This window comes from Physeter macrocephalus, chromosome 8, assembly GCF_002837175.3.
Source record: "Physeter macrocephalus isolate SW-GA chromosome 8, ASM283717v5, whole genome shotgun sequence".
Lineage (NCBI taxonomy): Eukaryota > Metazoa > Chordata > Mammalia > Artiodactyla > Physeteridae > Physeter > Physeter macrocephalus.
In genome coordinates, this window is record NC_041221.1 from 65,923,535 (window position 1) to 65,936,553 (window position 13,019).

At 43.6% G+C, this 13,019-nt stretch overlaps 1 protein-coding gene and 1 long non-coding RNA gene across 5 annotated transcripts in view; one reads left to right on the forward strand and one right to left on the reverse strand.

Annotated features, from left to right (window-relative positions):
* Positions 1 to 6,425, reverse strand: part of LOC129392329 (uncharacterized) — a 197,202-nt gene extending 190,777 nt beyond the window's left edge. Inside the window, exon 1 of one of the 2 annotated variants that reach the window (XR_008618061.1) lies at positions 6,297 to 6,425. This is a non-coding gene — a long non-coding RNA (uncharacterized lncRNA). Of the gene's footprint in view, positions 1 to 5,068; positions 5,270 to 6,296 lie in introns of those variants that run through there. The other variant, XR_008618060.1, reaches the window with a different exon arrangement.
* A 443-nt stretch (positions 6,426 to 6,868) lies between these two features.
* KIF2A (kinesin family member 2A) overlaps positions 6,869 to 13,019 on the forward strand; it is a 68,824-nt gene continuing 62,673 nt past the window's right edge. For all 3 annotated transcript variants that reach the window (XM_024130922.3, XM_024130830.3, XM_024130881.2), the window contains exon 1: positions 6,869 to 7,137. In XM_024130922.3, the coding sequence (XP_023986690.1) occupies positions 7,074 to 7,137 (64 nt within the window). In that variant the 5' untranslated portion in view covers positions 6,869 to 7,073. The remainder of the gene's footprint in view (positions 7,138 to 13,019) is intronic.

The window sequence follows — 13,019 nt, forward strand, 5'->3', positions numbered from 1 at the left end:
GATGCGGCACATATATACAATGGAATATTACTCAGCCATGAAAAGAAATGAAACTGAGTTATTTGTAGTGAGGTGGATGGACCTAGAGTCTCTCATACAGAGTGAAGTAAGTCAGAAAAAGAAAAACAAATATCGTATGCTAACACATACATATGGAATCTAAAAAAAAAAAAGAAAAAAATGGTCTGAAGAACCTAGGGGCAGGACAGGAATAACGACGCAGACATACAGAATGGACTTGAGGACACAGGGAGTGGGAAGGGTAAGCTGGGACAAAGTGAGAGAGTGGCATGGACATATATACGCTACCAAATGTAAAATAGATAGCTAGTGGGAAGCAGCCATATAGCACAGGGAGATCAGCTCGGTGCTTTGTGACCAACTAGAGATGTGGGATAGGGAGGATGGGAGGGAGACACAAGAGGGAGGAGATATGCGGATATATGTATCTGTACAGCTGATTCACTTTGTTATAAAGCAGAAAGTAACACAGCATTGTAAAGCAATTATACTCCAATAAAGATGTTAAAAAAATGAAAAAAAGAAAATGAAAAAAAGAAAAAAAAGAAAATCAACTATACTTTAAAATGAAATTAAAATTAAATTAAAAAAATAAAATAAAATTCTTTATGTGAATTTATTACTTATGTAATAATCTATATCTATTAGAGATTTTGAGATTTAGAAGATGGAAACATTAAATTTGGTTTTCTAGGTCATGTAAATGAGGAAATACAGTACCAGTTTAGCTCATTCAAGAAAAGACTATCAAATCAAAGAGTATAAATTTGACAATATAAAACAGAGTTAAACTTCCTTCATTTATTCAACAAATATTTGCTGAGCATCTGTTTTCCTGGTACTGTTCTATGTGCTGAAGATGTAACAAAGAACATTAGACAAGGTTCCTACCCTCAGGGAGCTTACTTTAGAATGGGGGAGGAGTCAGATCAAAAAGTAAATAATGGAGCAAGGTAATTGCAGGTGGTGTTAAGTTACAGAGTGATAGAGAGTAAAGTGGGGGTGAGGTGGGGGGTAAGGGCAGACTTTTTTCAGGAGGTGCTTTTTGACTAAGACCTGAAAGATGACAAGAAACAATCATATGAAAAGTTGAGCAAGAGCCACAATCTGGATCTGGGGAAGAGCTTGACATATTTAAGGGAAAGAAAAGAACTCAGTGAGGCTAGAGCAGAATGAGCAGGAGTGTGGTACCAGACAAGGGTGGAGAGGTAGCCAAAGCTAGATAATGTATAGTTCTGTAAAGAATTTAGATTTTATTCTAGGAAGCTGGTGATTGATTTTAAGAAGGAAGTGATGTTATCTCTTTTACATTTTAAGTATAACTTTCATATCCTTTGACCTGATATTTTCATTTAGAGGAGTTTTCCCACAAAAAAAGGTTTACAAAGATGTTCATAATTAGAATTTTATATTGAAGATAACCCAACAATACAGTGAATGTGTAAGCAAAAAATGATTTAGAAATATATCAAATAGTATGGGAACTCCCTGGCGGTCCAGTGGTTAGGACTTTGTGCTTCCACTGTAAGGGACATGTTTGGATCCCTGGTTGGGGAACTAAGATTCTGCATGCCATGCAGCAAGGTCAAAAAAAAAAAAAAGAAGTATATGGAATAGTATATGGCTATTAAAAATTATAAGTATATGGACATATGGACTATAAAAACACACTGAAATAGTCATAAGAAGTGAAGTCAAGCAAAACAATTATTTTTATTTATTTTTTTTTTTTTGCGTACGCGGGCCTCTCACTGTTGTGGCCTCTCCCGTTGCGGAGCACAGGCTCCAGATGCGCAGGCTCAGCGGCCATGGCTCACGGGCCCAGCCGCTCCGCAGCATGTGGGATCTTCCCGGACCGGGGCACGAACCCGTGTCCCCTGCATCGGACGCGGGCCTCTCACTGCTGCAGCCTCTCCCACTGCGGAGCACAGGCTCCGGACGCGCAGGCTCAGCGGCCATGGCTCACGGGCCCAGCCGCTCCGCAGCATGTGGGATCTTCCCGGACCGGGGCACGAACCCGTGTCCCCTGCATCGGCAGGCGGACTCTCAACCACTGAGCCACCAGGGAAGCCCCAAAACATTTTAAGAGACTAAATCTATTATGAAAAAAATGTCTTTATTTCCACTGTTGTAAAATGTATTTACTATGGCCTAGCTAGGCTCCACTCACAGTACATAACATATATTTTCGATTTAAAGAAGGAATTAAAACAGCCATAAAAGTAAGTATGCATATTAACAAAGATTAGGGAAATAAGGTATGTTTGGGACCTTAATATTTACTGGAAAATTTGCTTTCTGTAAAGTTGATTACATAAAAACAGCAACCAAAAATCAAGTGCTATCCTTTAACAACAAGAAATATTTCAGGGAAACCTGTTCTCTCTAGTTATATTTGACTTAGACTGAACACATTGAAAAAAACTAACACCGGCCATAGTTTTTTAAAATCATGAGGATGTGTAGAACACCATCAATCATTTTGTTTTACATCACTGATGCTCCATGACAACTCTATAAAAGAGTTTACTAAGCTCCCGAATTAATAAGAACTATATAAGGATATATAAATGATTTTCAATTTGGATATATTACTGCAAATGGTGAAAAGACCACCTCCTGTTACTTATGAGTTCATACTCATCAAATTACTGAAAATCTGGTGTAAGGGGAAACCTCTACACTTCCTATACTTGAGAGGAATTAGTTATGTAAATGAAAATTAAGGCAAACATTTTATTAATAAGTATAAAGATTAGGAATACCTCAATGTAGACAATGATGGAATATGACACCACATTATTTGATATTTCTATATAGATCTAAGTTCAATATGGACCTTAAAAGGCTTTGTAAATTAGCTTTGTACCAAAAACTTACTGTTAATACAATTCAATACACCATCAAAAGGTATAAGTGAAAGTACACTATCAAAATAAGTTTGATAAGTAGACTATCAAAAAGTATACATGAAAGAATTATAATGAAGAAGGTGGACTAGGTAAATAATCGATCAATGTCTATTCAATACCCAGTCCCTACGTGGGCAATGTATAGAAAATATGAAATTATGGAAATTCAAGGGTAATCAACTGGTTCTCAACCAGTTAAATATACACCTCAGAATCTCCTGATGAGTTTTTAAAAAACAGACCACATTAAGTTCCCCCCTGGAAATTTTAAACTGTTAGGCCTGGAGTAGAGTTTGTGCTTACGTATTTTTATTAAAATATTTCTTAAGTGCTTCTGATGATCATGGCTGGGGGGAGAATCACCCAGATAGGACAGTCATTATAGATTAGATTGGGTGGAGAAAGCACCATAAAGAAGGGAGACTACAGCTGTGCCTTGCCACATAGAAAGGCTTTAAATAGAGCAGAGTAAGGGACTTCCCTGGTGCTCTAGTGGTTAGGACTCTGTGCTTCCACTGCAGGGGGCATGGGTTCAATCCCTGGTCAGGGAACTAAGATCCCCCAAGCCATGTGGCACAGCCAAAAATAAAAATAGAGGAGAGTAAATCACTTACTATATGAGCAGAAACTGAGGCAGGAACGGTACTGTTTGGGAGAGAGCAGGTAGGCCATTCTTCAATGAATTCAAGGCAAATAAAGATGGTAGTGTAGTGGGAAAAGGAGGGCGGGGGGTGATGGTGGTAGTGGTGTGATGAACTGGGAGATTGGGATTGGCATATATACACTAATGTGTATAAAATAGATAACTAATAAGAACCTGCTGTATAAAAAATAAATAAATAAAATTCAAAAAAAAGATGGTAGTGTATACTGAATGAGGTAATTACAAGTAACTGTTGACTTTAAAAAATATAATTCAGTAGAGGATTGAATCCAGATTTACGGGTTAGGAAATGAATGAGTGATGGGGAATCAAGGTAGTGGGTATTTAAAGCAGTCATTTGAGAATTTGGCAGGGGAAGGAAAGCAAAAAATAGAATGGAATTTAAATAGGAAGAGAAGGATCAAAAGAAGATTTTCCAAGACAAAGGAGCCTGAAAATGTTTGCAGGCAGGAAGAGAAATCCAACAGAGAAGAAAAGAGCAAATATTCAGAGTGGGTAAAATTGGGATTTATATCTCCCAGGTGTTTTTAATGTACTTGTTTAAGGACTAAAATATATTACAATAAAATTACACCAGTTTAATTAGAATTAAAATTTGAGTAAATTTAATGGGAATAGGAAACACTGACAACCGAAAAGTCTCCAAAACAGCACAGGACAGAAAGGAGACAACAAAGTCAAAGAGTTTCTGTCAACTGTATCCATTTTCTTCATTTGTTCCTAGATCCACAAACTTTGTGTAATTGAGAATAGATGCAAACACTGAATGGAAAATTTCAAGTAAGAAGGTGTAGACACGTACGTATAACTTGAGCTAGATCTGGAGCCAAGTCATGCCTCTGCTCTTCCCCAGAGGAGCAGGTAACCGGTTAAGGTGAGTGTTGGCTTCTGCCTCAAATCCTGCTCACTGGTTTAACAGCCTCTTCCTTGGAATAATCTCTTAACGTTTATTTACTAATGACCCCAAAGCAGAGAAAAAATTTTTTTAATCTAGGCCTTATAAAGAGATTGGCTTGGCTCGATGACAGTAACTATGATTTTTTTTGAAACGGTTTATCAACTCAGGATAGGGTAGGACAACAGCAGCCACTATTAATAGGATATGACTTGATGGAAATTATCCTTGAGCAAGATTATTGTCAGTGAAGTTAGGATGGACTCGAGTGGGTAAAAGAATATAGACAGGTCTGTAAAGCTCGTGCTATCCTCTCAAATGTGAGGTGTTGAGGGCCAGAAGCAAATTGCAAAGTGTGTTTAATTTTACATCACTGGATATAAAATTTGAATTAATGATTTGAAGATTACAGTAGAGTACTAGGTTATTTTTTATAGGGTGGTTTACTTTGTTTTTAAACTTGATTATAAATACAAAGTACTATCACATTTTATTTCACTTGACCCTCATGAAAACTTCCCACAGGGTGGACAGTATGTGTCAGCAACCATGATAAAACATAGTATTTGGACTTACCTGGCGGCGCAGTGGTTGAGAGTCCGCCTGCCGATGCAGGGGACACGGGTTCGTGCCCCGGTCCGCGAAGATCCCACATGCCGCAGAGCGTTTAGGCCTGTGAGCCATGGCCGCTGAGCCTGCGCATCCGGAGCCTGTGCTCCGCAACTGGAGAGACCACAACAGTGAGAGGCCCGCGTACCGCAAAAAAAACAAAAAAAAACCCATAATATTTTATTAAGCAATTTTAAATTTAATAGGTGTATAGCTTTATTTCTTTGTATTCTTTAAAGAATTTTCAAGCAAATAAATAGATGCTGTATACCTCAGTCATAGAGACATCAAGGAGTGAGTTCTACTAGACAGAAGCTCAAAGAGTTCAGATAAAACTCTCAAGATTATTAAAAAAAACCCTGAATCTTGATTTGGTCAAATCTTATTTTGAAACAGAGGTCCTAAATTGAGATTTACAGTAATGTCATTTCTGGAATGTAAAAGCCGGTTATTTTCTAACTTGTCTACCTAGTGTTTTTTTCATAGACATTATTTTTACTTTAGATTGGATCTAAGAAACTTTCTTCTTTTGACAACTATGCCTTTAATATATTCAAGTTACAAACGTAGTCTGAATCTTGCAACAATTCTTCTAGGATCTATTTGACTTGATTACTTATATTAGGTTGAAAACTGTAGCCATTTGCATATATCCACACACGCACTTAACACACATCTATCCAGTTTCCAATTTTTAAATTTTAAAACTGTTAAGTTTTTAGTTAATATTACAGGGAGATTAACAATGACTAGAGAAAGTAGGGCACGATAAGTGTGTTTCCTCCATATCAAGTCCTAATACTAGAAGCAAAAGTCACACGTTTGGAGGTTCGTTTTACACAGTCCTGTAAACATAGTTTCCATGGTCCCTGTCCACATGGCCTTCCTGCTCTGAGAGGATGAAGAATCCCACTCTCCACATGCTGATGTGGTCAGACTAATCAAGTGACTGCAGGAAAGGCACCTTCCTTAGTCAACCTTGTGTCTGCCCTCTGTCCTTGAATCATAGTTACTGGTTTTATGGTCCAGTGCAAATAGTCTTGAACCCTACAGCAGAGACAAGACACCAGCATCGGATGCATCATAAACCGAGCAGTCAAGCCCCCACCCCCGCCTCCATACTACAGGGTTTCTTTTTGAGTGGCGATGGGCTAGCTATAAGTCAAAGCCATGAAAAGAGGACCTTCATTCTGACCTAGGGTGGGTGACACCTCAAAGGTGTTTCTTCTTTTCTTCCACATCTGGATGGGAAACCTTGGGACGGTTACTTGGACAGGCCACCTCTAAGTAGCAACAGAGGTGACACTCTCAGATGAAACACTGAACCCATGCTGTCAATGGCCGACCCCTAAATTCATCCCTCAGCCACGCGCTCCAGCCGGAACGCCCAGAAACCACAGGGTCCTTAATCCATTCCAGCAACAGCGCCAATTTTTGGAAGCCAGAGAGGCCGGATGGCACCGGGGCGCGGGTTCCTGCCTCTTCCAGGCCGCACGCCGAAATCAAACGAGACGCAGGCTCGCTGCGGCCAGTAGAGCGCGCGTTCCGCTCCCTCTGCCGCCCTCACTGCGGGCGGGGCCGCCTCGAGGCCGCGGGGGAAAGGCAGGCACAGGAGGAAGAGACGCGGGAGGAGCGCTCTGCGCAGGCGCGCGGCGCCCCGCCTCCCCAGCGTCGGCTCCAGGGCGGGCGGCGCGGGCCCTCCCACTTTCGCCCGCGCCGCCTCACGGCCCCGGCCCTCGCTTCACCCCCGACGCCCCGGCGTGCGCGTCCTCCCGCCGGCCTGCAGGCCCGGGGCCTCCGCCTGCAAGCCCGCCGCTGCTCTTCGCGGCCCCGGCTGGCGTTCACGCTGTCGCCCGGGCCGGCGCGGCCGCGGGCAACCGCTCCCCCTCCCACACCTACCCCGTCCCCTCCCCGCCTTTTCCGCCCTCGCGTCCCCCTCCCTCGGCCAGCCGCCGCTGCTCCAGATGAGGTGATGGCAACGGCCAACTTCGGCAAGATCCAGATCGGGATTTACGTGGAGATCAAGCGGAGCGATGGTGAGACTCGCCGCCGCCCCTGCCGCCCGGGCCCCGCATTCGGGCATGCATGGAGGGGACGCGGGCGCCGGCTGCCTCATTGATTACTCCGCCGCGCAGTGGGGGCGGGAAGGCGGCGGCGGCCGCCGCGGCGGCGCTTTTGTGTGTGGCGTGTGTGCGAGTGAGGCCAGCTTGGGGTCCGCCCCGGGTGCCGCTGCAGTGCCGGGGCGGGGACGGGCCCTTCGGGGGGCTGGGCCAGGGGAGGCCGGCGGGGAAGGGCCCGGGTGTAGCGGGTTCCGTCTCTGGGGGCCTCGGACGGGCGCGCTGGCGGGTCCCGGGCAGGGAGCCCTCGCTCCTCCCGCGATCTCCATCCTCCCCGGGGACGCCAGCCCGGGGGGTGGGGGCAGCGGGCTCCGTTAGGGTTGACCCAGCCTTGCGTCTCACCCCGGCCTTTTCATTTTCCGGCCTCATCTCTGCGGGGGTGGGGAGAGCGTGAAGACCAGAGATTTCAGTATTTAGGGAACCGACTGCTTGTTACAGGCTGAGGTGGGGGAGAAAGGCCAACCCCGCTGGTTTAAAGTGTCTGGCTGTCACGTTTCTTCGTCTGTCGTTTCTCGAGCATGCCTCTTTCTTTTTTGCTAGTCCCTTCCTTGGAAGAAGGATGCGGAGCTTGTCGTGCTCAGCCATGAATAAGGGTGCGGGTATAAATGGGGAGAAGTATTCGATAAGCTTCTCAAAGGTGATGAGGCTGAAAGGGAAGGAGCGGGATGAGCCTAGTCAGTGCGAGGCACTACTAAGAGGGTGGGGCTGGGGGACCGTCTGTTGATATTTTCACACCCTCCGGAGAGGTAACCTAGAGGAAAGTGCAGACGAGGCACGGGCTTAATTACAAAGAGGGAGAAAGCCCTAGGCTTCTGTATCTTTCTATAGGTTTCTCTTGGGGAAAATGTTTTATGTCACTAGCCAGCCAGGCTTGGAAATAATTTATATTGTAAAGGAGAAACCGCATGGAGGGGGATAAATTATTTCCTTTCAATCCAAGCATTGAAGAAAGTAGAGGTGTGTAATATCGAGAGGTGTGCGGTGTTCCTTATACCGTACTTTTAATTTGTGGCTTCTTATCATTTAGCCTAGTCGGTGGTAACTGTCGCTGGTACATCCACACCCTCTTGGTTTCTACCAGGTTTGACCAAGTTATGTGAAGCTGAGATTGACTTTCATGTTATCTATGTGATGTATTGGAAGACCTTGTATAGCTGATGATTTTTTCCCCTTCGTTACATTTGACATAATTTGTGTTAACAACTGGAAGCATTATTATCCTGTATGTGAAAAGATGAATTATACCACTTAGAGCTTTAGAAGTTACCAGTAACACTAGTGGGAAAGAGATGTCTCTTTTACTTAGGTTGGGGTTTCTTTATATTTTTTCTTCAAATAACTTTTCTTAAGCAGTGCTGTTAACTGCAGTTTCTTTTTTAGGTAAATGCAGGTTCACCTTATACTAGCAAAAGTAGGGTTTGTATGTTATTTTAAATTTGGGGGAGGGGCATAAAAATGTGTAAGTTCTTTACATTCTAAGCCTTTAACTATGATTATAGGTGTTACTGTAGAATCTATCAGAAGTATCATGATATTTGAAAGGTTTGGATAATTCTGTATTTTCTGGGGTACCACCTTTTCATTTAAACGTATCGGACTGGAAACAATTTTGGTTTGGGGGGGTGGTTCTAGTATAGAGGCTTTTTTTTTTTTTTTTTGCGGTACGCGGGCCTCTCACTGTTGTGGCCTCTCCCGTGGCGGAGCACACGCTCCGGACGCGCAGGCTCAGCGGCCATGGCTCACGGGCTCAGCCGCCCCGCGGCATGTGGGATCTTCCCGGACCGGGGCACGAACCCGTGTCCCCTGCATCGGCAGGTGGACTCTCAACCACTGCACCACCAGGGAAGCCCCTAGGATAGAGGCTTTTAATACTGTTTCTGCCTTAACCTTCTGCCTGTACTAGAAACCCAGACACGTAAGAGCTTTGTGTTCTTACATAAGTGCAAGTAACCTAAAATCACATTTCAAAGCAGTTTGCCCTTGAGAAATAATGGAAATCATTACAGTGTATATCATCTCAACTTATAGTCATGTACATATTTATGCTCCTCAGATGCATGGTAGAGTTGAAGGTAACAGATAAGCAGAGAGCTTGAAAAGAAGGGAATGATCATTTGCATTGGGTGGTGGTGTTTCACAGTAGAAATTGATGTCTGGGAGACTCCCCTCAAGCTTTCCCTTTTTCACTTTAAAGACGCTGTTTTGTTTCTTCCCATTTCTATAGCATACGTGTTTTAGATAAAACAGTAGTGGTCATTGTAACAGAAATAAACTTTGTAGTTGGTTGAGCACGAATGTAACGCCTGAGACAGTGGAAACCACACGATGAAGAAGGACTGCCAGACTGCTGTTAACTGGTGACTTGATGTTTTTCTGCATGCTTGCTAATGGTGATCCTTGTCCTTGTTTCCGAGCATGCTTCTCCCATCCATTATGTTACATTAAAAAATATATATTCCCAGGTAACTAAAGTAGACTTGTTACTCTCTTTCAATACCCTGCTCAAAACTGATCCCTGATAAGTCTTCATTGATTACTAAAGCTGGATGGCCAGTTGGCCACTGAATTCCTAAGTCATTAGGAGACTCATGAGACAGCATATTTCCTTAAGTATTAATATTTGGGTACATTTTTCTTAATATTATGTTTTCAAACTGGCCAGACAAGGGGTAGTGTGGAGAACGCAATTGAGGGACGGCAGCCTCCCCGTGCCCACTTCAACCGGAGCCAGAGCATTAAGGAATTTTAAATTCTCTGAATTCATCTGCGTATCCAATCATGTTCCTAGCTGAGTTCCTTGTATTTAGTTTTTGAGCAAATCATTCATTATTGGATTTTGGTTTTTGAACATTATTTTAATTAGCCATTAAGATGAAGTCTTACCTGGAAGAGAGACCCTGCCTCTGTGCTCATCCTGTGAGCCACTTCCCTCTCTATCCCCCATGCCCACCACACCTCATACAGGCCTCTTATTCAAGACTCCCAGAGTTGATTGAAACTGAGTGATCTGTGAATGCTTGCTGACTTTTTTGGTATTCTAAGATTAGAAGTGACAGAGGTTAGGCTTGGACTCCTCAGATTATCCCTAGCCACAGGAGATAACCTGTTGTGAAATTGGACTGGTTTCCGGAAATGAACACTCATGTTTATTTTCTTGCATGTGTCTTCCTATTATCTTTCTGATTCAGTTTCTTTTTGGAATCTAATGACCCTGAAAACTGCAGTCTTAACTGTTGTGTAGGTAGTTTTCATTGGGAGATGCCCCCCCCCCAAAAAAAACAACACCGTGCACTGTTAAAACATTCCTTATTCGTTCTACAGTAGCTGTGACTATCGTTTGGGGGCTGGGGGAGTGATGAGATATGTTTCTGTGGTTTTTTTTTTTTTTTTTTTTTTTTTGCGGTACGTGGGCCTCTCACTGTTGTGGCCTCTCCTGTGGCGGAGCACAGGTTCCGGATGCGCAGGCTCAGCGGCCATGGCTCACGCGCCCAGCCGCTCCGCGGCACGTGGGATCCTCCCGAACCGGGGCACGAATCCGTGTCCCCTGCATCGGCAGGCGGACTCTCAACCACTGCGCCACCAGGGAAGCCCGAGATGTGTTTTGAATATTTCGAAGCTGCAGCTATGATGGGATTGTTCTTTGGGGTCTCTTACTCACAGGATTGATAAATGTGATCTGAAGAGAATCATACACTGTTTCAACCAGACAGATCCTTGGAGATGATCTAGTTCTCATTCTTATAGATGTGGAAACTGAGTCCCAAGTCACTATAAGTGACTTGTCTAGATTCATACACCTTAATACAGTGGCAGCCAGGAACCTGACTTACATAGCTTAGAAACCATACTATCAAGAACTGTGACAGTAGAGGAAGAATTCTCTATTATTTGGGAACCATGTACAGCTTTCTACAGCCCAGTAAAGATGTAGGAAATTGCTTCTTACTCATGGGAAAGCCACTAGAGAGCAGTATTATAGAGCCCAATTGGAATGATCCAGTAAAAACTGTTATGGTTTGGGCTTCCCTGGCGGCGCAGTGGTTGAGAATCTGCCTGCCAATGCAGGGGACACGGGTTCGAGCCCTGGTCTGGGAGGATCCCACGTGCCGCGAAGCGGCTAAGCCCGTGGGCCTCAATTACTGAGCCTGCGCGTCTGGAGCCTGTGCTCCGCAACAAGAGGGGCCGCGACAGTTAGAGACCCGCGCACCGCGATGAAGAGTGGCCCCCGCTTGCCGCAACTAGAGAAAGCCCTCGCACAGAGACGAAGACCCAACACAGCCAAAAATAAATAAATAAATAAATAAATAAACTCCTACCCCCAACATCTTCTTTTAAAAAAAAATAAAAATAAAAATAAAAAAACTGTTATGGTTTGTTTTCTAGAAGGTCACAAAGCTCAGAATTGTGGGAGAAAAAATATTCCTGTGTCTTAATTAAATGGTGAAAGGAGTACTTTAATTAAGCATCTGAAATCCAGAGGAAAGTGAAGATTTCCAAGGACCCATCAGGAATCTTTGAGTTTGGGGCAGGCAATCTTTAGAAAAGATTTCAATGACTTAATTCTCTACCTACTTTGCCACATATATTCCTCTGCTAGTTAGTTCATCTTTACATGTCGTTATATAGGCTTTTGGAGAACAGACTGAATTTAGGTAATAAAAATGAACCACATAGCAATATAGTTCCTTTTGGTACAGTTATGTGATTTTGATTATGAAGTGGGTAGAATGGAGGAAATTGTGGACTAGTGATTTCTTTTTACATGGTGATTAGCATGATGATGGTTCCAGATATATATATATATATATATATATATATATTTTAGGTCTTCATAGTTTTCCAAATAGGTTATCTAATTGGATCCTCACAGAAACCCTGTGAGGTAAATAGGGTAGGGGGTGGCAGATTCATTGTTTTGTAGGTGAAGAATCTGAGGTTGGATTACTTGCAAGATCACATGGTTAATAAAAAGCATAGCCTGGACCAAAACCGAAGTCCTTTTACTCCTAGCTCTCTTCAAATGCTGGCACATGTTTGCTGATTATGGTATGAAGTTGATCACTTTGTGTATTTTGATTTTCTTTTTTTTTTTCTTTTTTGAGATATGAAAGCCCCTTTTGCTCAGATAACCTACAATTTATAATGTTGCTTAAATTTGCCCTATTGGTGAGATCAAATTGATGTCTGATATTTTATTAACTATAAGCATTGAGATTCAGCGATCTAAGGCTTTAAAGCCCTTTTCAATACTCAATCACTTGTTGCTTCCAGAACTACCATAGAAAGAAATCTATATTCATTGCCTAGTCACTTGATTCTTTTTTTTTGTGTGTGTGTGTGTGTGTGTGTGTGTGGTATGCGGGCCTCTCTGTTGTGGCCTCTCCCGTTGCGGAGCACAGGCTCCGGACGCGCAGGCTCAGCGGCCATGGCTCACGGGCCCAGCCGCTCCGCGGCATGTGGGATCCTCCCAGACCGGGGCGCGAACCTGGTTCCCCTGCATCGGCAGGCGGACGCGCAACCACTGCGCCACCAGGGACGCCCACTTGATTCTTATGACAGAAATTTTGGAACTGTGGGGAAAGGCACGTTAACAAGGTTAACTTGTTTGTGTGGCAAAAATCTAGAGAAAATAGCAAAGAGCCAGTTAAGCTTGTGTCCCTTCAAATAGGGAAGGAGGCAAAAGTGTGGAAAATCCAGAAAAAGATTCCTTGAGGGCTTCCCTGGTGGCGCAGTGGTTGAGAGTCCGCCTGCCGTTGCAGGGGACACGGGTTCGTGTCCCGGTCCGGGAGGATCCCACATGC